The sequence below is a fragment of the Acomys minous genome (assembly GCF_964271855.1).
Source record: "Acomys minous genome assembly, chromosome: 8".
NCBI lineage: Eukaryota > Metazoa > Chordata > Mammalia > Rodentia > Muridae > Acomys > Acomys minous.
In genome coordinates, this window is record NC_140489.1 from 115548233 (window position 1) to 115574917 (window position 26685).

A 26685-nucleotide genomic window follows, 5' to 3' on the forward strand; every position below is an offset into this window, starting at 1 on the left:
CAGCTTTCTTTTGAGAAATAAATTCAGTGTTGAGTAGAAGCAGCACAGTCATAGTTAAAAGATTAATATTGATGTTTAAAAATTTTTAAATGTAGGAAAAGTCAAGGATATTTTCCTGTAAAAGTTAATCTCTGAAGGCAGTTTCTTCTTTCTTTCCTAACAGGTGGTTTGTTCTGGATGCAGAAACGAGAGATCTGGTGTCGATCCACACGGATGGGAATGAACAGCTCTCTGTGATGCGCTACTCAGCTGGTGGGCAGACTTCCCTCCCTATTGAAACCACTACTCACTGAGGTCACGTGTTTTCTTGCTGACGTTCACTCCTCTCTGTTTTCAGGAGTTATGAGGTGTGGAGTGTCCCCTGACTGTTAGGTTAAATATCTGCAAAAATCAGACAGCGTTAAGGAAGTGTAAATTTAGAATGAACTGTGACAGCTGCAGTTGCAGTTATAAACAGTACAATCAAATTATACTACAAACAGCAGAATTCTTATGTATTAAGCTGAATGTTGTATCTGGTTAGCAACCTTGTCTTTGTATGTAAAGGATAAAAGCAGTGGAGAATGGAATTCAGTGGTGGAACACTTGCCTGCCCACACGTTTCTTGGGTTCAGTCCTTGATGTTGCCCCAGAATTGTAGAATGCACACTGGAATACAGAACATGCACTCCTTTGTAGTCTAGCTAGCACTGTTTGAAGTTACATAACCATAGTTGTTGGTTATTAGATAAATATTTAGTAGTCCATTACAAGGATTTTGTGTAACTTCAGCTTTGAGTATGTATACTCAGATGTTAAGGTTCCATAATATTCCACTTGTTGTTTTATATGGCTTGATTTCTATCATTCTTTCCTAGAGGTACTTGACTTTTTTGAGGTGTAGTCTTTCCCGAGCTGGCCTGAAACTCACATTTCTTCTGCCTCAACATTGGAAGAACTGAGATTATGTGCTTGCATGTACCACCACACCTGGAATTTCTTACATTTGAGCATTTTGGATTGGTTGGGTTTGTTTTTGTAATGCTAGGGGTTGAAACCAGGTCTCCATGTACATGGAAGGCAAGCACTTCATCACTGAGCTACTTTAGCCCTGAACATCTACTCTAATAGCTGGTGAATTAAGACTAAAAATAAAAGCCGGGCGTGGTGGCTCACGCCTTTAATCCCAGCACTCGGGAGGCAGAGGCAGGTGGATCGCTGTGAGTTCAAGGCCCTCCTGGTCTACAAAGTCAGTCCAGGACGGCCAAGGCTACACAGAGAAACCCTGTCTCAAAAAAAACCAAAAAAAAAAAAAAAAAAAAAAAAGACTAAAAATAAAAATTGAGTCTTCATTAATTCAAAAGAAGCACAGAATATTATCCTCTGAATAAGGGGGGGGGGGGAGATGCATGTGCACCAAGATGCAAAACCTAGGAAGAGTTTGTTTGATTTCTGTTGGTGGTGGTGATGTGTTAAAACATGTATTTGTGTGTGCGCATGTGTCAGAGGGCAGCTTCTGTTGAATGGTTCTATTCTTCCACCACATGATGGTTCCTAGGAGGGGAGGGCAGCCATCAGGCTTGGCAACGTGAACCCTCCCTTCTGACCCATCTTGCCTGCCACAAAAGAGTCATTTTGGAACAGCAGTATTTTCTGTTTTATTTGTATTAATTTGTTTTTAATGATGGAATAATAACCCCTAAAAATGTAGCATTTAAAAATCAAAAGATCAGCCAGATATGGTAGTGCATGCCTTTAATCCCAGCACTTGGGAGGCAGAGGCAGGTGAGTTTCTGTGAGTTCAAGGCCAGCCTGGTCTAGGAGTCAAGGACAGCCAGGACTACAAGAGAAACCGTGTCTCAAAAAAATAAAATAAAATAAAAAGATGAGTGGACTCTGACCAGCTATTAGGTGCTTAGCGTAGTGGCCGTAAAATCAAAGAGACCATAGAACCAGAGAATACAGTCCACACCTTCCTAGGAAACCCACATGTGCTTGCCCATCTATGGGCTCTGTGAGCCTAACTCACTATGTGAACATTGTCCCTTTCCACCAGTAAATGCCGCAAGTTTTCTCTGAAACTAGCCTTTAGCTGACTACAAGGAACAAGACTAGAGTATCTCCAAGGAGGGATTCTGTGTTGGCCTAGGGCGACCATTTGATTTCAGTGGATGCTAAGTAATTGGCTTTGTTTATAAAATACTAAATAATAGTTAAATTTAACATTTTTAATATATCATTTAATAGAAGGTAGCAACAGATACATTTTCCAATCAGCACCTTTCCTGTTTATTTCTAGATGGTACTCTGCTGGCCGTAGGATCTCATGACAACTTTATTTACCTCTACGCAGTCTCAGAAAATGGAAGAAAATACAGCAGATACGGAAAGTGCAGTGTAAGTAGCAAAGCAGAATGACCTAAGTCACACGGTGATTGCGAAATTGTTTTCTGTTAAAAGAAGAATTAAATGTTCACAGTGATACAGCTGTTGTTTTCTCCTGCTCACTGCTTTAAACTCTAATCTAGTTCTGTGAAAACTGAGCTCTTCTGTACTAGGATGCCTGAGTCCCTTGCCTCAATCCCCAGGACCTGGGCGTGGTGGCACATCTATGGGCCCAACTCTTGCCGTATGGAGGCAGTATTCATCCCCAGCTTCATAATAAGTTTGAGGCCAATCTAGGCCACATGAGACCCTATCTCCAATAAAACAGTGGAGTGGGGGACCTGGAAAGGTGGCTCACAGTAGGAAGGAGTGCTCCTAAGAGAACCTGGGTGTGGTTGCCGGCGCCACATTGAGCTGCTTTCGAGCACCTATCACTCCAGCTCCAGGGGAGCCAGTGTTTCTGACCTCTGTGGGCAGTGCACATACCCACACACATACATAAATTATTCATTTTTAGAAAGAAAATGGTGATTACATAACTGTAGAACACAGTCGCCTATGTGTGCTGGAAAGGTATCTATCTCCCTTACATGTGAGCTCAGCATTTGTCTAACTAGTATTAAGTTAGTTTGTTTTAGGTATTAAGGCAGTTTGTTTAACCTTTAATACAGGTCTCTGTGTAGACCAGGCTAGCTATGGGAAACTTCAGCTCAATGACCCATATCTCTGCCCTGCAGATGTCCTATGTCACCTGTCTGCCACTAATGTAGAATAATGTAAAATGTAGAGATGTCTGCATTTCAGGCAGGAGAAACCTATTCCCATATTCTAAAGGTATTGGGTCATTTTTAAAAATGAAAATTAAACTCTGTAGACCAACTATGTGCTTACCGTTCAGTAGGAACAGCTCAAACTAGAGAAGTGGCCTCGGACACCAGGAACATCTAGAAGATGTGTTCCTTTGTCCTCAGGAAGTGCAGTTGCCAGGCATGGTGGCGTGTCTATAACTCCAGCACTCAAGAGACAGCTATGCAAGGGTCACTGCAAGTTCTAGGCCAGCGGGGGACTCACAAATAAGAGCCAGAAAGGAAACAAACAAACACACCACCAACAATAAGCAGAGCTGAAGGGGGTGCTGTAGCTCAGTAAGAGAGTGCTTGCCAGCAAGTCTGAGGCCCCAGGTTCAATCCCACATGGGATAAGAAAAGTAGGTAGTGTAGCCTTGGTGGGTGTGAACACAGGCTGCATCAGAGCCCTGACCTGCTCTTTATTCACTTGTACACAAATGTGGCCTTAAGCAGGTTACTCTAACCTTCTGTTTCAATCTACTCACCTATAAAGTAAGGGTAATAGTAGTTTCTACTTCACAGGATTAAAAGAAGCTAATGCAGGGCTGAGGACATGGCTCAGTAAGTAAGTGTTTACTGTGCAAGCATGAGGACTGAGTTTGACTTTCCAGCACCCCCATAAAAAGCTGGGCATGGTATTTGCATGCCTGTAACCCAGCACTGTCGGGTAGAGACTGGAGAACCACTGGGATTCACTAGCTTACAGCCTAGGGCCACCTTACATGACAGCCCTATTTCAAGGGACAAGGCAGACACTAGGTCCTCCTCTGGCCCCCAGGAACACATACACATGCACCACACACAAACGACACAAAAAGTGTGAATGTACATGGAGAACTGAGGCTGGTGCCTGGCATAGAAATACTCAGTAAGGGTGCATATTTTCAAGCAGAATGAAGTCACTTACCTTGTGTGTCAGAGGATCCTTCAGAACCAGCAAATGGCATGATGAGTTGGTATGGTGGCACAGACCCCTTGAAAGTCTCGATAAAACAGTTCACTTGTGGCATAAACAAAAGAATTAGTCCTTTTAAACACACATACTATAGGGTTCAAATTTAGTTTACTTATTATGTACAGATTGAATGTTCCTTAGTCAAAATGCTTGGGACCTAGAAGTGTTTCGGATTTCAGTTTTTTGGCGTTGGGAATATTTGTATAGTCACAGTAAGATCTTGGGGCCAAGATTGAAGTAAAACCCTAATTCACTTGTTTCTTATACACATTAGCCCAGGATGTACAGGGTTCGTGTGTGAGGATGCATGTGCCATAGTGCACACCTGGAGGCTAGGAGACAGCCTCGCATGGCTTCCAGTGCTGGAATACAAGTCATGTGGCAAGCACCTCTATACCCACTGAGGCATCTGGGTTTTGGGTTCTTTTCTTGTTTTGAGACAGAATTGTATTGTGTGGCCCAGGCTTGCCTCAGCCTCCTGCGGACTGGGATTACAGATGTGCACTACCATGTAGAGCTGGCTGCGGGGAGGGGGTGACTTGATTATTAGCTCAGTCCTCCATTTGTAGATGAAGAAAATAGAGAGTAAATGACTTAGACTTGCCGTCATAGCAGATCTAGAGTGCCGTTTCCTTCATTTGTTGTAGAGGGCAGACTGCAGTGTTTATAACCCTCGGCGTTCTCATTGTGTTGCTATACTGTATGTTACCACCCGACTCACTAAGAAGACAGACAGCAGTTGTAACATTTGATGATCACAGTGACCTTAGAAATGCTGGGATTAAGTGCATGAAACTTGTCCTGCTCAGGCAGGCAACGTTTATCACTACAGTCCTTAAAAGTGTTACGATGAGAGTGGGATAAGGAAGACGCTGTGGATTATTAAAAACTGCACCTGAGACACATTGACTTTACTAACTTAGAACCATGTAAACAGGAAGCTTTTGATTCTAAAAGTACAAAATATGGCTATATCAAACAAGTGAGTTTGTGTGTGTCAGCTTTGGTAAGTCCTAAGATCTGCATGACTTATCTGAAATGGTTTATTGGGATTCACCAAATGCTTACATGTAAAGCTAACAGGTGTTTAGTTGTTTTTATTGTTAGTTTAATTCTCATGTTAGTAAAAGCCAGGCAGCAAAATATTACCATTTTCCTATTTAAGGAAAATTTTGAAAAGTGAGATGATTAACTTGGGTCCAGTTGTTCTGCAGGAATGCACTTTCCCCTACCCAGAACATTCTTTGGAGACAAGAATTTCTCTAGGAGAGTTCCATTCTGGCTATTTATAGGGACCATATACAGCCCAGGAAAACATCTATGTCCACAGTCTGTGACAGGCTGCTTTTCACTAATAGGGACATGCAATGAGGAAGTTAAAGGCAGGCCTGGGAGTGAGTGCACAGTGTTTTCTGAGATGGGAACGTCAGAGTGTTTCTTGAAGTCCCTAGCAGAGGTAATAGGTACTTGTGGCTGGTGTGCAGATGTCTCCCAGGTTCCAAGACTTTGGTAGTGCCCGTTGGGTGCAGCCCCAACTCCTGCATCCCTCGTTCTCATCACATTCCTGTGTCAACCTGCATCCTCAGCTTCTAGCAGGACAGGGTAAAAAGAACTGAAGAGTCTGCTATGGGTCCCTTGGGATTCCTGGCACACAGGTACGATGCACTGTTAGAAAAATAGTAAATTGTCACTGGAAATTCTAAATGTTCTCTTTATTAATCTTTCCTTAGGGACATTCTAGCTACATCACACACCTTGACTGGTCCCCAGACAACAAGCACATAATGTCTAACTCGGGTGACTACGAGATACTGTACTGTAAGTTGGGCAGTCATGTGTGGGCTCAGGTGTGTGTGTCGGGCACTGCCAACCAGGCTACATGGAATGCATGCACACTGTGAGGCGTGCATGCTGGCCTCTGGCTTAGCAGCATCTGTTATCCAGGCTAATGAGTCTCACATATGGTGGGCTCTTCTCCAAGAAAGCAGTGCATTAATTTAGTGGTATAGAACTGAGCAGATGTTGCCACGAGAGATCTTTTTGTGAAACTGATTCCACCCTGAATGGTCTCATTTAACAACTTTTCCTGGAGGCAGGGAAGAATGTTATGGGTGAGCCTTTATGCTTTAGGAGAAAAGATTAAACTCCCATGGGAAACACCATAATGCTGCAAGTTCCTGCTAAACACTTCTTTTCCTTCTTAAATATACCGTAAATGTTTTTCAGTGTATGGATTATAAATACAAGTAAACTTCCTATTTCTAAATTTCTAAAGGGGACATTGAAAATGGCTGCAAACTAATCCGGAACCGATCAGATTGTAAGGACATCGATTGGACCACATACACCTGTGTGCTAGGCTTCCAAGTCTTCGGTAAGAACACCGCAGCTAATGTCAGGAGTGTGCATGCAACTTCCTATACTTCGTGTTTACCTGGTAAACCGACAAAGGAAAGATAGCAGCCAGGCTTGGTGGCACATTCGTTTAACCTCAGCATTTGGAAGGCAGAGAGGTAGGTGTAGGTGTGTATCTAAGACTTTGAGGCCAGCCAAGACTACATAGTAAGTAAGATCTTTAATTTCAGATTCAGAAAATTTAAATGTACTGATTGAGCCAATATGAGACTTGTTCTCTGCCGAACCCTAAACTTTTGATTTCAAAGGAAAAGAGTTGACACAAAAGGGTAAAAACAACCTTCTGGTATTTCCCACAAGTGGATCTGAAGCTTTCAAATTAGAAAAGACATTTTTTAACATATTGTGAGATCATTCACATATTGTACAATCTACCTAAAGTGTACAAATCAATGTTTGTTTGGTTTTGCTTTTGTTTGTGATTGGTTTTAGAGACAGGGTTTCTCTGTGTAGCCTTGGCTGTCCCAGATTCGATTTGTAGACCAGCCTGGCCTCAAACCCACAGAGATCCACCTGCCTCTGCCCCCCTCACCCCCAGAGTGCTGGAATTTCAGGCATGTGCCACCATGCCCAACTAAATCAATGGATTTTCTATACCCACAGTCATAAAATTTATTGTGCTTAGATCTTGCAGCATTTCCTCACCCTCAAAGAAACCCTTTACCATTAGACACTCTACCCCAATGGCTTTCAACCAGTGGGTCATGACCACTTTGGGAGTCAAACAGCCCTTTCACTGGGTCACATTCAGATATTTACATTATAATTTATAATAGCAAAATTATAAAGTAGCAATGAGAATAACTTTATGGTTGGGGTCACCACAACCCCCAAAAGAGTCACAGCATTAGGAAGGTTGAAAACCAGTGCTCTACCCAAACCCAGCAGCCAGGACACATCTGCTTTGTCTGTCAGGCTCCCTCTTCTGGAGAGTTTATATAAATACACACATACATCTGTGGTCAATTGACAGAGGCCTAATAGTTAAGAATCATCCAGGGACTGAAGAGATGGCTCCTCTTCCAGAAGACCTGGGTTTGATTCCCAGCACCAACATGGTACCTCACAGCTGTCTATAAGTCCAGTTCCAGGGGATCTGACACCCTCATGGGCGAAGCTCCTATATACATAAATAAAAATATGTAAATAATTGAAAAAGGAAAAAAGAACCATCCAGGGTATAGCATGGGTTCTGACCCTTTTATATGAATGCCATAGACTGCATTTTGTTCATCTTTTCATTAGGTAGGCTGTTCCCACTCTCAGCTATTATAAATAATGACTCTATATACATGGACAGATTTTTTTTTTTTTACGAAGTTTCATTTCTCTTGGGTGTACACTACAGAGTGGCATTCCTGTGTCCTGTGCTGTTTCTCCCCCTCCCCCCTTTATGAGTACTCATCCTAGTGCCTTTTTTTTTTTTTTTTTTAATATTAAGGTGTTTTTAGCAGATAGTATTTAAAGGTAAAATTTGGGGTTATAGGGCTAAGGAGATGGCTTATTTGGCAAAGTGCCTGCAATACAAGCCTGAGGCCCCAAGTTCAGACTTGCAGCCAGCATGTAAAGACCAAGTGTAGTAGCAGGAAGCTGTGATCCCATCACTGGAGTGGTTACAGGCCCCTGGAGGACTTGGCAGCGAGCCTACCTCAATCTCAGCTTTAGTTTTACTAAGAACCAGAGCTGAGGAAAAGGCTTCTGGGTACACACACTTGGTGTGCAAGCATGAAGACCCGAGTCTTGAGTTTCCAGCACCTACATCAAAAGCTGGTATGGTCATAAACATGCCTGTAATCCTGGCTTTGGGGCCAACACAGGCAGATTCTGGGAGCTTGCTGGCAAGCTGTTCTAGCCAAAACAGTAAGCTTTCCAATTCCGTAAAAGACTGCTCTGGGTTTTTTGTTTGTTTTTTTTCAAGACAGGGTTTCTCTGTGCAGCCTTGGCTGTCCTGGACTTGCTTTGTAAACCAGGCTGGCCTCAAACTCAAGAGATCCGCCTGCCTCTACTTCTGCTTCCCTGAGTGCTGGAATTACAGGCATGCGCCACCATGACTGGCTGCCTTTGTTTTGTTTTGTTTTATTTTTAAAGATTTATTCTCTGTGTAAAGGGTTCTTTGCTTGCATATATTTAGATACATGTTTGTGTCTGTGGGAGCCCGAAGACATTGACTCCTCTGGAACTGGAGTTAGAGATGGTTGTGAGCCATCATGCAGGAGGAGGGCCCAAACCCAGGTCTGGAAAGGTGGAGCGGTAGTTGAAAGCACTGGCTGCTCCTACAGAGGCCTCCTGTTTGATTCCCACGCACCCACTGTGGCTCAAATTGGTTGCTCTGTTCCAGGGAATCCAATGCCCTCTTCTGACATCTGCGATCACCTGGCACACATGTGGGGTGCATACACATGTGGAAGCAAATACACACACAAAATAGTTCAGAGTACGATTTAGCCTAGAGGCTAACACCTTAGCCCTAAATTTCCAGTTTCATCTGGCCTAAAGGATGCTTGTCCACTTAGACCATGATGACCACGCCCAGAGCTAAGAACATTTGGTGGAACACAGGTCTGTGGGATAGCATACTAGACCACCGTCTGGCCTAGGCTCTTCCATCAGAATATTATCTTGAAACCACCACCCTGAAAGGTGAGCATATGGTCCCCTCTGCAGACAGTGGCTCTGCGTTCCTCCTCTCCTCTATAAGCAACTGTTAGCTTGTCCTAAGGAGCTGTTTAAGCAGGTCAAGGTGAGGCTAGTTTCTAGCGCCACCTGTTGCTTCCTGATTGAGGTGTTGGGGTCTGTGTAGCACCAATTACATTTCCAGGCTAATTTTTTGGTTTTTTTTTTTTTAATTTTTATTAATTTATTCATATTACATCTCAATTGTTAGCCCATCCCTTGTATCCTCCCATTCCCCCCCTACTCCCTTCCTCTATGTCTGTGACTGAGGGGGACCTCCTCCCCCTGTATATGCTCATACGGTATCGAGTCTCTTCTTGGTGACCTATTATCCTTCCTCTGAGTGCCACCAGGCCTCCCCATCCAAGGGACATGGTCCAATATGGGGCACCAGAGTTTGTGTGAAAGTCAGATCTCCTTCTCCACTTAACGGTGGAGAGTGTCCTGTCCCTCGGCTAGACTGGGTAGGGGTTCGAAGTTTACTGCCTATATTTTCCTTGGCTGGTGCCATAGTTTGAGGAGGACCCCAGGGCCCAGACCTGCCGGTAGTTTTCCAGGACCCTCTGGATCCTTCTATTTCCTCATTCTCCCAGGCTTCTCACACCTAAAGTCTCAATGGGATGTCCTCCCCTCTGACCCACTTTCCTGGTAGGTAAAGTTTTTCATGGGGTCGTACCCTTTGGACTAGTGTCTCAATATAAGTGAGTATATACCATTTGACTCTTTTTGCTTCTGGGTGAACTCACTCATAATTTCTAGTTCAATCCATTTGTCCACAAATTTCGGAAATTTCTTGTTTTTAATAGCTGAGTAGTATTCCATAGTGTAAATATACCACAGTTTCTTTATCCATTCTTCTACTGAGGGACACATAGGCTGTTCCCATGTTCTGGCTATTATGAATAAGGCAGCTATGAACATGGTTGAGCATATGTCCCTGTTGTGTGGTAGTGCATATTCTGGGTATATTCCAAGGAGTGGAATAGCTAGGTCTTGAGGAAGCCCTATTCCCAGTTTTCTGAGATAACACCAGATAGATTTCCAAAGTGCTTGTACTAGTTTGCATTCCCACCAGCAATGAAGGAGTGTTCCTCTCTCTCCACATCCTCGCCAGCATGTGGTGTCAGTTGAGTTATTGATCTTAGCCATTCTGATGGGTGTAAGATGGAATCTCAGTGTCGTTTTGATTTGCATTTCTCTGATGACTAAGGAGGTGGAGCATTTCTTTGTTTCTCCTCCATTTGATATTCCTCTGTTGAGAATTCTCTGTTAAGTTCCAAGCCCCATTTTGCAATTGGGTTGTTTGGTTTTGTGGTGTTTAATTTCTTGAGTTCTTTATATATTTTGGATATTAAACCTTTGTCAGATGAAGGGTTGAAGATCTTTTCCTAGTCTGTAGGCTGTCGCTTTGTTCTCTTGACAGTGTCACCTGCCTCACAGAAGCTTCTCAGCCTCATGAGGTCCCATTTATTAATTGTTGATGTTAAGGCCTGGGCCTATGTGTTCCAAACTCTTCCCCACTTTTTCCTCTAACTGGGTTAATGTCTCTGGTTTTAGGTTGAGGTCTTTAATCCACTTGGACTTGAGTTTTGTGCAGGGTGACAAATATGGGTCCAGTTGCATTTTTTTACACATAGACCTCCAGTTAGACCAGCACCATTTGTTGAAGATGCTGTCGTTTTTCCATTGAATGGATTTGGCTTCTTTGTCAAAAATCAAGTGGCCATATGTGTGTGGATTCATCTCTGGGTCTTCAGTTCGATTCCATTGATCCACTAGCCTATTGCTTTGCCAGTACCATGCTGTTTTAATTACTGTTGCTCTATAGTACACCTTGAGATCAGGTATAGCAATTCCTCCAGAGGATCTTTTATTGTATAGGATTGTTTTTGCTATTCTGGGCTTTTTGTTTCTACATATGAAGTTGAGAATTGTTCTTTTGTAGGTATTCTGATAGGGATTGCATTGAATCTGTAAATTGCTTTTGATAAGATGGCCATTTTTACTATGTTAATTCTCCCGATCCACGAACAAGGTAGATCCCACCATCTTCTGATGTCATTTTCAATCTCTTTCTTCAGAGATTTAAAGTTTTTTTCAAATAAGTCCTTCACTTGCTTGGTTAGGGTTATTCCTAGATATTTTATATTGCTTGTGGCTATTGTGAAGGGAGTAATTTTCCTAATTTCTTCCTCTGCCTGTTTGTCATTTGTATATAGGAAAGCTACTGACTTTTTTGAATTTATTTTGTATCCTGCCAATTTGCTGAAGGTGTTTATCAGCTGTAGGAGTTCTCTGGTGGAATTTTGGGGGTCACTTATGTACACTATCATATCATCTGCAAATAGGGATAATTTGACTTCTTCCTTTCCTATTTGGATCCCCTTGATCTCCTTTTGTAGTCTTATTGCTCTGGCTAGAACTTCAAGAACTATACTGAAGAGATATGGGGAAAGTGGGCAGTCCAGGCTAATTTTGTATACCTCTGTTTCTCCAGGTGTGTGGCCAGAAGGGTCTGATGGGACAGACATCAACGCACTGGTGCGATCCCACAACAGGAGGGTGATAGCTGTGGCCGATGATTTCTGTAAAGTTCATCTGTTCCAGTATCCCTGCTCCAAAGCAAAGGTTAGCTTAGCTCAGTGGACACCAGGGCCACCATCCCTTCTGCTTGGGGCTATCTGTAGGTTATCAGCTTTCAAGAACATGCTGCGCAGCCTTGCTCAGTTTTCCCTTTGTCACACTATAGGATGGGTGATTCTTAGTGTCCTGTTCCTTTCTTTCTGAAACAGGGTCTTTTGGCCTTGAATTCACAGCATCCCTCCTGCCTTTGACTCCCAGGTTCTGCCATTACAGGAGTGCACTACCATCCCAGGCTCCCGGTCCTTTTTCATAAAGAGAGAATAAAAGGAAAACGGTGCCTGTTTTAGTCCTCAGATCTGATGCCTTGTGGCTGTGATGTAAATGAAGCTGTTTTCATAGCTGATGTAATCTCCACTGCTCTAAGCAGGCATGGAAGAGGGAGTTAATTTTCCCGTCTGATTTATTTTATAGGCACCCAGTCACAAATACAGTGCCCACAGCAGCCATGTGACCAACGTCAGTTTTACTCATAACGACAGTCACCTAATTTCAACTGGTGGGAAAGATATGAGCATCATTCAGTGGAAGCTTGTGGAAAAGCTATCGTTGCCTCAAAATGAGGTCATAACAGACACCAGTTTAGCCAGAGTCCCTGCCTCTTCCACTGAAAATGCCAGGCAGTCTACCCCTCCTCCACTGCCTGCTTCCCAACCTTCAACTGAGATGGCGGAAGAAGAAAGCAGAGTAAGCAGTTCCCCCACGCTAGCGGAGAACAGCCTGGGGCAGACTGCAGAGCCCAGCGAGGAGCAGAGTGAGGCGGGCAGCGAAGACCTTGGCGTGGTGATTGACGAAGAGCCCGCCAGTGAACTCGGTGAGAAGCAGACAGCAGACGGCCTGCCTGGAGATGAGCAAGGCGCAACCCCCGTGTGCTGAAGCCCAGGTTCCAGTGCTCCCTCACTGCCGGGCGAGATGGGGAAGCCCTGGGGGTGGAGATTTGTTTCCCACGTGATTGGATGTTCTTCAGCAGTCTGACCTGCCATCTGTGAGCTGGAGCAAACCAAAACATTGTTTGGTAGATGCTGAAACATTAACCAAACTTAAAAAGCAGGAGCAGACTGACGGGAGTGTGTCCAAGAAATCACCATGTGTGGTATGAATACTGGAAACAAAACTGCACTTGTACCCATCAAAATAACCCGTTATCTGAACGCGATTTCCTCAGAGCAGCTGGAGGCATCGCAGACACCATCATCATCCACTGGCTCAGACTCCCATTTTCTTCCTGATGCAGAAATCAGGAAAAAGTGCTCTTCTTGTGATACTGTCCCACTCAGATAGATGTCTAACGGGAGCTTTTTAATTAAGGAAAACTTCAGTATTGCCAAGTGCACTGGTGTTGCCTTTTCATGTAATACTGCATTTTCTTACACTACCCGGAGACATCCAGGTGTGCTGTGTCGGCCACTCTCCAGGTGCTGCCTTGTCTAAGTTATAACGAGGAACAGTCCTCAGTCTTCTGTACAAATGACTATCCCAGAAGCAAGCCTTGGTTTGTTGAAGAGCTTTTAATGTATATTAAACCATGATTCTGAGAGATGGTCGATTCTCCAAGGAGTCCTTTACTGGCCTAAACGTTCTCTAATGTTGGGCATTCAAAGGAACGGAAGAAAAGAAAAACCGCATGCCTTTAAAAGACAAACTGTCGTGATGACCTGCTAACTGTGCTAGCCTTCCCACTGTCTGTGCCCTCAGTAGAAGTATAAACACAGTAGGTAAATGGTTGAATTGGTGCTTGAAATTCATTGGTCTAGTTGTAACTTTTATACAAAGCAATCCACAGAGGGCAAAGATGTCTTTCTTACAGAAGTGTGACAGTCGCAGCAGTGCTTATAGGTTGCGCCTTTGCAGATGTGCTGTCGGGGCGTTACCCCCCTCCTGTGAGCCTTGCACCTGTGTGGCTAGCTTTGGTTTGGGCAGTGCCTGTGTTGGTGTACATGGGTAAGTTGGGCTTTTCCAAGTTTTGTCGGTTAACTATTTTTCTTAAGTTGTGTTTCTTACTTAAATTACTGATAAGTGTGCATTTCCTATGTTTGTTTATACTTTGATTACAAAAACTGTTTATTTTTTTTACCTTGCTACATTGTTTTCATACTTTTTTGTTGAATTATTTTTAGAAACTTTTAAGTTCAGAAGTCTTAAGTATGCAAACGTTTACGTGACTGTGCCATTCCAAAGTGCATCAGAACTGTCATTCCCTTCTAAAATCTTCTCAGGAGTAACACATATCAGGTATTTCATCATCGCTTGGAAATATGACAGCTCCGGTGAACTCCAAAGGACATTTAGGACACTCATGTTCACATGCTGTATGGAAGGGTGTGTGTGGAGGGGCAGGTGGAGAGCTGTGCGTCTCTAAATAAGATGCACACATCAGAACGTTCACAGTGTAATAAGTCTCTTGTGTCCAGGTGTATGTCCGTGTATATCTCTCTCCTTTTGTTTACAACTTTTTTTTTTTTTAATCAAGGGGGAAAAAAAAACTCACCTCAAAGTAGCTCTCTTCCAAAGAGGAGATTCCAAGCCACCTGACCTTTTCAGTTCATTCTGTACCCAGTTGTCAGAGAACTCAGCTTCAGGCATCTCTGCCCAGCAGCTAGCAGTGGAGAGGAAACCAAGTCCTTACAAAGAAGGATCCTAGGAGATGAGCAAGCAGGTCAAGGAGAAGAAAGTGCACTTCTTTCCGTGCCTGGAGGACACAGCTCTCTACAAGCAGGGGCTGTGTCTGTCATCTTTGGGGTTGCCGTACAGTGAGATTTGTAATCATGATACTCTTGGGTGGTCGTTTCCAAAGACACTACTAACGCGCAGAGAGCAGTCAGCTCTAGGCTGGCAACTACTGTTTCATGGCAGTCAGATCTGTGATAATGGTTGGAAGGATGTGGGATTATGAAATTGTAAATGTTTTTTAGAAAAACTTGTGAATGAAAATGAACCCAAGTGTTTCATGTGAAGATGAGCCATTTCTATCATGCATTCCGATGTCATGGCAGAAAAATTTGAAGATTAAAAATTAAGATAATCAAAACATTAACTGTTTACTACCTTGTGGGTTCTTTCTTCCACCCTTTCAACCCCCTAACACTAGATAAGAGAAAAAAGCATAGCAAGGAAAGGAAAGCGATCCCTGAGTACAGCCAGGGGTTGGGCAGGGCGATGTTATCATTAGACTACCTCCTGCTGATTAGGGGCGTCAGGTTCCTCGGGGCGAGCTGAATGTTCCGAGTCTGGATATCCAGTGTATTCTTGTCTCTTTGCAAACCATGACCAACAACAGCAGCCAACGTTGGGTACTGGAGAGATGGTTAAGAGCACTGTCTGCTCTTCCAGGGGTCCTGAGTTAATTCCCAGCAACCAATTGAGCACTTGGGAGGCAGAGGCAGGCAGATCCCTGTGAGTTCAAGGACAGCCTGGTCTGCAGAGTGAGTCCAGGACAGGCTGCATAGGGAAACCCTGTCTTGAAAAAACAAAAACAGACAACATCCCAGCCTATCTCTGAGGGCCCCAACATTTATATGCCATCTGGAAAATCCCCAGAATTCCAAACATCACACAATCACAGAAACTATCTGCAGCTGGCAAAACCACACCCCTGCCAGAGCCTGAGGCAAATCATAGTCAGCTGCTCAAAGCCGCCCTATATCTGCACACTAGGGGTTAAAACAAAAATGTAAGAATTTTTTAAAGGAATCAAAATTCTCATAACAGTTTCCTTTGCCTTTTTGTGTTTATGAAGACAGTCTTGCTGTGCATCCCAGGCTGCCCTTAAACTTGTGGCAGTCCTCTTGCCTCGGCCGGGAAAATTAACAGAGGCGTGCTCCACCATGCTCAGTTATTTTGCTGTTTCATGTTTCTAAAGTTGGTTTACTCTGGTGCTTAAACTATCCAGATACCAGAAGGTATAGCAACAGGCTAACTGCTGTTGTGGACAAACTCCTGGTAGCAAGAGACTTCATGCCACTAGAGGGAGTTACTTCTGACAGGTGCCCCAGGTTAATAGGAAATAGTGCAGCTTCCCTGTTCTATAGCTGTGTTCTCGCTAATGCTTACCACCCGTTCGTCCTATTGGTCCTAGTTACCCGCCTGACCTAGCTGCCTTCTGGCTTGAGTCTTTTGAAGGCCTTGTACTCAATGCCAGGCATCCCCCCATTGCTCCCCTGTGGCTTAGCAGTGGCATACCACAAGTTGACCATGGCATTTATAATCATGGAAATGAGGGCGTTTCGTGACTGCAACTTTGATGACTGCACATTCACAGCCGTTCACAGAGACTCAGCCACAAGAGGTTTCTGCATAAGATTTTTTTTTTAAATCATGTGTGGTGGCACATCCCAGAACTGGAGAAGCAGAGGTAGTCCCAGTCAGTCCCTGTGAGTTCAAGGCCAGCCAGGGCTACATTAGTGAGACCCTGCCTCAAAAAAGGGGGAAAATTTCACTGAAACATCAAAAATGGCTAAAAGAGATTATTTTTAGAAAATCTAGAAAAGACACTAGAAGGGAAATCAATTGGGACACTGGCTTTGTTAAGGCAGCATGCTTACTGGAGCCGCCCCAGCTTTGGCCACAGTGGAGGGATACTGCTGGGTTGGTGTGTGTATATGGTTGGTTTGTTTTGCTTTTGGACAGTGTCATGGAGCCTGGACTGGCCTTGGCATTGTCTATCACAGTCTCCCGAGTGCTAGGATTCAGCATGCACCACCATACCCAGCTCAAAGCAAATATAGATGGACTAAGGAAAAGCTGAGAACAGATGTGTGATGCACTGCCGAAAACTGCTGTTATGGGAGGAAGCCCTGCTGCAGGCCAAGCATCAGACAGACAGACAGACACACACACACACCAGCTTCTGCTGAAAGCCAAGCATGAGACATACATGCCCCGCTGCAGGCCGAGCATAACACACATACACACGCATGCACACATGCAGTTCCCATAGAGTCTTAGCTGAGGAGTCAAGGCAGGAAGGCTGAATAACCAGCCCAGACCCACTTAGTAAGGGTCATACCAGGACTGCATGCTACAGGCTCAGGGACTCAGAAAGACTACACAGGGACAAGCAGGCTCTAACCAGGAGGGCCGGGCTCTGAAGGAAGTGAGAGAAACCAAGGAGGGGGAGTCCATGGCACACAGACATAAATGCTCTGCAGAAGTTGTGTCCAGCATTGCCCCAAACTCATGCCTAAGAGCCATGGGATCTTTTCCAAGAACAAGCTGCAGCCCTTCCTGCCAGGGCAGCACTGAGCTGCCAGGTTCACCCTCCACAGGACCCCTCAGGTTCTGTTGTAGCCTCACCCATCAGTCCCCATAGCCTTCAGAGTCTCAGCCAGAGGACCCTAGAAAGAGGCAAATAGTCCCAAGACAACAGAGTACGGTGTCTTTAGTGTCCCTTCATGAGCCACAGCCTTCAGACTGACTTACTGAACTTGTGGTGTAAAGTTTACAAGAGACTAGCAGAAACACTTGGTTCTCTCAATGCCCTCTTCAAAATAATTAAATGCACAAAGAAATGGTCTGGAACAGGCTCGAGTGTTGACTGCAGCATGAGAGTGCCATAGAAGCTTGTGGCAATTGGCTGGTGTCAGCGAGCATCATAAATCCATTAGCCCTTGCAGCAGTCCCCTATTCTGTTGTCACCATTTGATAAACAAGGAATAGAGGAGCTCAGAAACTTACACAGATGGCCAGTGGCCACAATTTGAAGGCTCTGTCCATGCAGCCAGCCCCTATGCTCCTACCTCCAGGTTATAAAATGGGTCATTGCTCCTGAGACACTAGGATGAGTTAGCCAGATAGTGACAGAGGGCCCTGTGAGAGGGCAGAGGAGTGATGGCTGGGCTGTGGTGCTGCACACCTTTAATCCAGCACTTGGGAGGCAGAGGCAGGGGGACTTCTGAGTTTCCGGCCTTGTCTACAAAGTAAGTTCCAGGACATCCAGGGCTACACAGAGAAACCCTGTCTCCAAAAACAAAAGGGTGGCAGTGGGGTGGCTCCTTGGTGACTCTGGAATCTGTATCTTGAGAGATGGTGGCTGCTTAAAATTTACTGCATGTAGATTACAGGGCCTCTAGGCCCAGAACTGGTGAAAGGAATTAAGCTGGGTAATTTCTGTGAATTGTAACCATCAGCTTCCTGTTAATGTGCAGGTATGTAAGGCTTCACCACTTCACATATGAGGAAAGGGGTCACAGGAGTCCACGCTTTAAGCTGCATGTGAATATCATTTCAAAATGAACTTAAGACATAATAAATACATGGGAACTTCTCCTTTTTGTATCTTTGAAAAGAACACGTAACCTTGCTGGGGCTGACTTACAACAAAACCCTGGAGACAGTGTCCAAAGTAGACCAGGTTGTCTTCAAAGTTGCTATATAGTTGAAAATAGTATAAAGATCCTCCTGCCTCTACCTCCTAAGTGCTGAGCTCAGAGGCATGCACCCACCATGCCTGTCTTACACAGTGTTGGAGTAAAACCAGGTGTTATATATGCTAGGCAAGCTTTCTACCACCTGGCTGAACTACGCTGGCAGCAAAACCCCTGTGCCACCTCTGACCTTGTGCGCTTCAGTGCTCTACCCACCAGATGAGCTGGGGAAACTGGGTGGCTTCTGTAGCTTTCCTGGCTGGCTCTGGCATCACCGGTGTCTGGATGACCTTGCTGTGGTATGATCACAAAGGGACCTGGGAATAAACTTCTGAGGTGTGACACTGGCAGGGAGTTGTCACAGGTAGCAGACTAGGCCCTCTGAGCTTATCTGGTCTATTCGAGTTGGTACAAGTTAACTTGCTTGGGGCCAGAAGTATTTGAAGGTTCGGCTTCTCTACATTTTGTTTTGTTTTGTTTTGTTTTGTTTCTTTTTTTTTTCTTGTCTGCATATACATTCATATACATAATGAGATATCAATGGGTGAGACTCAACATAAAATCCATGTATAGGTTTCAAATACATCTATACACACAGCCGAAAGATAAGTTTTACATATTAAGTGCCTCTGTACCCTAAGTATGTCTCGTGAGGTCAGGCATGGAATCTTCCCCTAATGGCATCATCTTGCTATTCAAAAAGTTGTACATTTTGGGACAGTTCAGATTTTCCCTATCTGTAGCAGTTCCTTCCTGCGGCAAATAGGACAGGCCTTTGCTGGGCCCCACTGGTGGGACACACCGTCCTCTCTTCCACGAACCTGTTTTCTCCAAGAGGCACTGGGCCTTCTCGTTCTTAGGACAGCCTCCTGAAGCTACCGCAGCCCAGCTTTCCTGAGTACCCGGCCAAGCCATCTTCTTTTGTTCAGCGGGAAGCGGGAAGGCTGAGCTGCCTCATGAGGCTACTGAGGCACAGGAAAGAGACTCTCCTGAGTCAAAGTCCTGAGTGCTTTGTAGCCAAAATCCATTTTCATGCGGCTGACTGTTTGCTGCCCCCATGCATCTCATCACCAGAATCATTAGCAAAAATGTCGGCTGGGCCTTGACATTTCCACTAAATAGATGAATCAATTCTAAACAGAGCCCAGAATCCCCTCGGTAGGAGAAGTCACACAATCCCAGAGCCCTCCACCACACCCCCAGTAGCCAGCCCTCTGTTGAGGGAAAGGGGGACAGATGAGAAGGCTAACAGGAAAACCTAACCACAATGCCACCATGGCCCCCATCCCATAATGTCAGCTTGCCTAGTGACACTGCTGTCCGTAGAAATCACTGTGGTGGTCACAGAAGGAAGAAAACACCTAGATGTCCATCAGTAAGTGATGTACAAGCCTGCTGGCCATAGTGAAAAGGACCTAGTCCTGGCTGCAGTAATCCAGTTGGCTTCTGTAAAAGTATTATTGCCTGTGGTGAGTGGAAGTGAGTTGAGTGCTGTCTGCCTGTGCTGCCCCAGCTTCTGACACACAAGAAAGGGGAGAGAAAGAGTTTGGGGGCTCTGCCCCCATCTGCTCAGACAGTGCCAGGCCCCTGCGGGCAAGAATGAATGACATTAGCCATCTTGACTCATGGCACAGGAAAGCCTGTCGCCTTCAGAGCCCAGCAGTATCTGTTCTGGAAGGCACAAACAACAGGATGGGTTGTTAGGCACGCCAGGAGAGCCTGCAGGTGGCTGTGGTCATAAAGTCAACAAAACCAAAACACGTTAAGATACAAGAGTCTTCTTTCTTTATTAAATTGTAGTAGTCAATTGCATTTTTTTTTTCATTAAACATTAACAAGTTTAAACAGCGGGATTTGTCTAAGGGGCCCTCAGGAAGCCAGATACAAAACGCAGGAGAGTTCACGGATACACCCTGACCCTGAGGATCTCAGCCACTGCTTCTCCCTCCTTCCATGTTCTCAGTGTCAGTCTCTGCCACTGACTGCATGGAAGGCAGGGTGGCCTCCAGTGCCCCAGTGGTCCCCAGACCTCACCTCAGTACCAGCCCGGCCTCCTCAAGCCTCTTTCAGTCTGCCTTCTATCTGTGGCACCATAGGCTCAGCACTAGAATTGGTGACTGTCCCCAACACACATTTGCTGCCTGCCAACCAGAGCAATGTTGACCTTCCTTGGCTGCTGAGATTCTGACAGTCCTGTTAACCTCCTCACCGGGCCACCAGCAGGTTCCAGAACAGACCTGAACCTGACTCCCACCCTCGGGTGCAGATCTTTTCTTCCCTCCCCAGCACCGCTTGCCCAAAATGCTGATGCTCTTCTGAGTCGGCCATAGACAATTTAAAACAGTGCCACCTCTTGCCTTCTTAGGCCTGGGCCCCACCTCTGTCTGGCGAGCTGGAGGATCACCAGGCTGGGCTCGCCATGAGCTCTGGGGGCAGAGAAAAGGTCCTCATTCGTTCTCCAGCACCCCACAACAAAATCAGTGCCAGGACCATGGTATGTGCCTTAAAGGGCATTGGCTATGGAGACGGAAAAAGTCCCTCAGCAGAGGAGTTGGGGCGCCTATCTCCAAGTAACCCCAGATTTGCTAATGGAAGACCTGCAAAAAAGGACAAATAAGGGGCCTCACGACGAAGCACAGAATGAAATGTGGAGAATGAAAATTTATCTCAGGGAGCTAGAGAATCGAGGAAGAGAAAGTCCAGCAAGGTTTCATGACCCAGCATCCGGGTCAGTCAGCTGAACCCAAGCTGCTGAGAGTGAAGACAGAGGCAGGACTGAATTGTCCAATGGATGTAGGCTGCCTGCCCTGCTCTGGTTACCAACTACGCTGAGGTTCCTCTGTGCCTAAAGCACTAGAAAGAGGGGAGGAAAAACAAAAACAAAAACAAAAACACTAGCAAGATAGCTCAGGTGGAAGAAACTATCTGCCCCCAAGCCTAATGACCTGATCCATTCCCAAGGTCATATGGTAGACGTAAGGGACTCCAGAAAGTTACTGTTTGTTCTCCACTCTGTGGGGTGTTCTCCACCCCACCCCCCCCACCCCCCCACAAACAGTAATTCCTTTTAAAAGCCAGAAAATGTCCTTACCATATAGCTGCCTTCCTGAGACGCATGGGTAACAGGACTTAGAATCTCAACAGCTAAGGAGGACCCATGTTGCCGTGGGCCTGTGAGCTCTGGGGCCATGCCTTGGCATAGGCGGTCTACTTGTTATAACTCGTCATGTCCATAATCAACTGGAAAGAGACAGAAATGAAGTCTGCTTGGTAACCAGGAGTCCCGGAGCAGGTACATGAGGCTTGGCCCATGTCTTCTGTGATGGTCACTAGACAGGATCCTGACTCCATTACCCCCAAACCCCACAAACCGGGTCCCCAGCACCCAAGAGTGAACAGTGAGCAGGGCCCGGCCTCAGAAGACACAGCATACTCCCCATCTTCTCTCACAGGGCTCCCCAGGATACCACAAAAGCTTGCCTGGGCTCCCTCTTGGTGGTTGGTCTGAGGCCCAGTTCTCCCCAATGCTCCACGAAAAGTACCAAGGAAGGGAGCCGCAGGCACCTGGGCATGTCCAACATTAGAAAACCATTTCCCAAGGACCACTTCAAGAACGAGACGGCACCACCACCACCTATAAACAAAGGCTGCTCTGTGTGACTCTGCCTTAATTAGAATGACAACTCATTGCGAGCAATTTAACAGTGGTTCACGAAAGGCTAATGAGATTCATGCGTTGGAAGTGTTGAGCACAACACAGACTTAACCAGGAAACACAAATCTAACCTTTATTCTCCTTAATTATTCGGTCAGAATCATTTCCTTGGAGCTGGTTTAGTCTCAAGATGGTTCTAATTAAACACCAGTGAACTTTGAAATCAACAGCAACTCACTCAGCTGCAACTCAATTTTCAAATTAGTCTGCTGTGTAACCTGGAGGGTTGGTGGCCTGGGTGGGGGGGAAGGGCGGTGGCTTGCGGGGGGGCGGGGGGGGAGGACGAGCTCAGAACCACTCTGGGGCTGTTTGGCTTCAGCCTCCAGTGGGCAAAGCTCTTCCTAGCACCATCACAGAGAGAGAGGCTGGGCTCAGCTGTGCCATCAGGCTGCTCTGACACAGCCAGAGACCTGAAGGGGCCCCTGAACCGACAGCCCGGCAGCCCCGCACCCCGCTTTCTATTGACTCCCACACATTCCTATTCAAGTTCATAAGCCCCTTCCTCTTCCTTTCTCCCTTCCCCTGCCCCCTCCTTCATCTCTTCTGCCCCCTCTCATTCTTTCCCCCCCCCTCCCCATCTCCCTCTCAGCCCTCCCTCCCTTTTCATCTCAAAGCTTGGTTAGCGTTGCCCACTGACGGGAAGCAAGGCTACCATTTCCCATGACCTGAGGCAGCTTCAGCTGCATTCCATCCAGAGATTCCAATCTGGCAAGTACATGTTGGGCTGTGTGGAAGGCCTGTGCTTTGGCCCAGCAGCAAAGCCATGTGATCACGACAAATATCAGTGACCACAGAAAAGGTTGGGACAAGGGAAGGAGGCATGGTGTCCTGGTCGGGCTGTTCAGAACACGAGGAAAACAGTTATCTAAGGAATGCCACCCCTAGACACCCTGCAGGGCCCCTGTTGCCCATTAGCGCTCTGTAGCAGCCCCCTTGGAAATCCTGTAATGGACTTCGGAAGAGTCTGAGCAGCACACAGCCTGAGGCAACACCACCTCTGAACCACGCGGAGGCCAGGATTCCCGGCACAGGCAAGGCAGTGACAGCAGCCAGTGGCAGAAAAGACTACACTCCATCCTGTCCCTTCCTAACCCAGGGGGGATCCTGAGACGGCATGTATTTCCCCCAAACGCGCAAGCCCGAGCGCCCTCCCTACCCCCACCCCCACCGCTGTCAGCCAGGTTCTCCCCAACACACACACACACACACACACACACACACACACACACACACACACACGAGCCTGCTGTAAGCAACCCCCCACAGGCATTTGATGCACGGCACCTGCACTAGAAACAACCCCATGCACGACCCCACGCAGGGTGGGTTCTGACCACGCATCCTCAGAGTCCTGCAGCTGAAACCAGCCTCACAGTCAAAGGCATTTACTCCCATTCTCTTGCTTACCCAAGGCAAGGCTGTCAATCTGGTTCACTTTTGAGGGTCAAGTGTTTTCTGGTTCCGAGGAGCAGGCGAGAAGCTAGGGTGGTCCAGTGAGCAAGGGTCCGGTGAGCCTGACAGAGGGCACACCACGGACAGGTCAGGCCAGGCAGCGAAGGACGTGTGTAGTGGTCTTTGCTACTTTGTAGGTTCTTATTTTTCTCACCCTTTATCCTCCTCGGTTTCACCCCCTAAGGAGGAGGCGGGGGGGGGGGGGGGAGCGGAAATCCCTGAATCTAATTTCTTTCTTTGAGCACTTCAACTACTAAGCAGCCACAACCAACTCCGCCTCTCAGGCCCCCTAACATTTATATACCGTCTGAAAAGTTCCCAGAATTCCAAACGTCACACCATCAGCAGCAACTAGCTGCACCACTCCTCTGCTAGAGCACGAGGCAAATCACAGTCAGCTGCTACGGTCAGTCCGTACACCCCGCCCCTGCCCCCCCACCACATCGCCATACCCGGGATTAAAACAAAAACACATTTTTATAATGTGTCTGCGTTTTTAAAGAATCCAAAGCTCCAGAATTGTCACTACAGACTTGTCTTTCTTTTGTTGAATACAACAGTATCATGATCCCCTCCAGCCGGGTTCCTGAAACAACTCTACTGTGGGAAAGGTAATAGGAGCTGAAGGACTCAAAATTATTTCCTTCACTGTGTCAAGCAAAACAAGCCAGTCTCAGGAAGACAAATTTAAAATTCTATACGTGTGGGTATTTGTAGGCGTGTGTTTGTAGGTTGTGAAAACCAGAAAGGGAATCACAAGAGGGGAAGAAAAGAGCTTAAGGGAGGCGAGAAACAGGGTGATGACAAAGCAGAGGAGGGCTCAGCAGCCAACAGCACTGGATTCAGTCCCCTGCACCCACACCGAGGCTCACACTATCTGTAACAGCAGGTCTAGGGGATCTGACCTGCCTCTTCCAACCTCCTCCAGCACCGGGCTCTCATATAGTGCACATACATACGTGCAGGCAACCACTCATATCCATAAAGTAATACATTTTTTTAAAAAAGATAACAGAAGAGGGAGCTAACTAGAGCAAAGAACCAGCTGAAGTCGAAGGGGAAGGGAAAGGAGGAGGAGGGCAACGACCAAAAGTAAGACAGGCGTAGTGGTTGGGAAGAAAATGGCCACCATAGGCCCAGAGGGAGAGGCACCATTAGGGGGCGTGGCCTTGCTGGAGGAAGTCCGGTGTTGCTAGAGGAAGTGTGTCACTGGGGGCGGGGCTTGAGGTCTCAGAAGCTCGAGCCTGGCCAGTGTGTCGCCTGTCTTTTTTTCTGCTGCCCGCGGATCAAGATGTAGAACTCTCAGCTCCTCCAGCTGCACTCCTGCACATCTGCCTGCATGCCGCTATGCTTCTCACCATGACGATAATGGATATAAGAAAAAACAAACCCCTAGGCTGGAGAGATGGCTCTGTGGATAAGAACATTGTCTATTCTCCCTGAGGTCCTGAGTTCAATTCCCAGCAACTACATAGTGGCTCACGACCATCTATACTGGAATCTAGTGCCCTCTTCTGGCCTGCAGATGCAGATAGAGCACTCATACATAAAATAAATAAAATCTTAAAAAAAAGAAAGAAAGAAAGAAAGAAAGAAAATGAAAAGAAAAGAAAAACCAAACCTCTGAAGTGTAAGGCAGCCCCAGTGAAATGTTTCCTTTATAAGAGTTGCCTTGGTCATGGTCACTATGTCTCTCCACAGCCAATGAAAAATCCTAAGTAAATACCATAAAGAAACCAAGTACTCAGTATATAGAGGCTAATTTAAAAACTTGCTATCCTTGGGGCTGGAGAGATGGCTCAGCGGTTAAGAGCACTGACTGCTCTTCCAGAGGATGCAGGTTCAATTCCCAGCAACCACATGGCAGCTCACAACTGTTGATAACTCCAAGATCTGACACCTTCACACAGACATGCATGCAGGCAAAACACCAATGCATATAAAAGCACATAAATTATTTTTTTTAAATCGTTGCTATCCTTTAAGGGTACCTTGCTTGAACATCCATGGAGTCTTCTCACACCCCGGAATTGGAGTGGGGAAAATACCACTGGAAAGGTGAAGGCTGCACAGAGGAGTCGGTTAGCATCTGACCTAACCACGTGACCTGGAGAGGAAAGGAAACTGACTGTCTAGATCCCTGGTTTTTTGGGGTTTTTCTCTTTTTTGGTTTTTTGAGACAGGGTTTCTCTGTGTACCCTTGGCTATCCTGGACTCACTTTGTAGACCAGGCTGGCCTCGAACTCACAGCAATCCACCTGCCTCTGCCTCCCAAGTGCTGGGATTAAAGGTGTGTGCCACCACGCCCGGCTGTCTAGATCCCTGTTAAAGAGTCTCACCGGATAGCAACGAGAGAAATGTCTCTTGGGGGCTACCAACCAGGCAAGGAGACAAAGCAGCTTAAAGAATGGCTCTGAGCCTATTGTCACAAGCAAGAACTTATCATCTGGGACCTTGGGCTAGCATACCTGTCGACCTGCACTTATGAGTTCGAAAGCTCTGCTGTTCTGGTTGCTTTAATGCTAATTAAAAATTTTCCCTTTCACCACCATGTGGTTGCTGGGAATTGAACTCAGGACCTCTGGAAGAACAGACAGTGCTCTTAACCGCTGAGCCATCTCTCCAGCCCGGGCTGGTATTTTCTATGTGACGTGCCTTACAAAATTCTGGAGCCACCAGATCAGGTAGGGTGAGAGGCCCCGCTGAGAACGGGCGTCATTTTTATAATCCAAGCGGGAAGAATAGGCTGTCCCGGAGACGACCAGACTTCCAACCAGCAGAGTCCCACAGAAAACAAAAGCGGAAACACAACTTACCTCTGTGATGAGAAAATGATTTCAAAACGTTAAAGACACTCAACACCACTAACCACAATAAGATAGTTTAAGCCACAAAGACATTTTATTGTGTATTAGATTGACAAAGATCTAAAAGCTAGATGCTATACTTCACTGGCAAAGAGGATGAGGCACTCTCATGACCTCAACACGCGCCAGCCCCACCTCTCAGCCTGAGACTGCGCTTGCAGAACGTATGCCTCAGATACGCTCAACAGTGCAGCGGACACAAGGCTAGAGAGTGTTACTTGTGAAAGCAAAAAACTTAATGCCCACATGTATTGGCTACTTTTCTGATGCTATGAGAAAATGCCATGACCAAAAGGGAGCCAGGGCAGGAGATGATCCGGCGGCCCCGATCTGCTTACCACTGCTTACCAGCTGCTTCCTCCTGCCTTGTTCAGTCAGCTCTTAACCAGTGTTG

At 46.1% G+C, this 26685-nt stretch overlaps 1 protein-coding gene and 1 long non-coding RNA gene across 7 annotated transcripts in view; one reads left to right on the forward strand and one right to left on the reverse strand.

The window, feature by feature from the left end:
• The window catches only part of EML4 (EMAP like 4), a 113433-nt gene extending 98504 nt beyond the window's left edge, over window positions 1-14929 (forward strand). For all 6 annotated transcript variants that reach the window (XM_084793279.1, XM_084793280.1, XM_084793281.1 and 3 more), the window contains 6 exons: window positions 164-252; window positions 2279-2376; window positions 5898-5985; window positions 6443-6541; window positions 11753-11883; window positions 12310-14929. In XM_084793279.1, the coding sequence (XP_084649405.1) occupies window positions 164-252; window positions 2279-2376; window positions 5898-5985; window positions 6443-6541; window positions 11753-11883; window positions 12310-12771 (967 nt within the window). In that variant the 3' untranslated portion in view covers window positions 12772-14929. The remainder of the gene's footprint in view (window positions 1-163; window positions 253-2278; window positions 2377-5897; window positions 5986-6442; window positions 6542-11752; window positions 11884-12309) is intronic.
• Window positions 14930-20110: 5181 nt separating this feature from the next.
• On the reverse strand, window positions 20111-23564 carry LOC311602997. Its single transcript, XR_014780916.1, has 3 exons — window positions 23380-23564; window positions 21349-21497; window positions 20111-20774 (listed from the first exon to the last, which is right to left on the reverse strand). It is a non-coding gene; the product is annotated as an uncharacterized lncRNA (long non-coding RNA).
• Between the last annotated feature and the right edge of the window lie 3121 nt (window positions 23565-26685).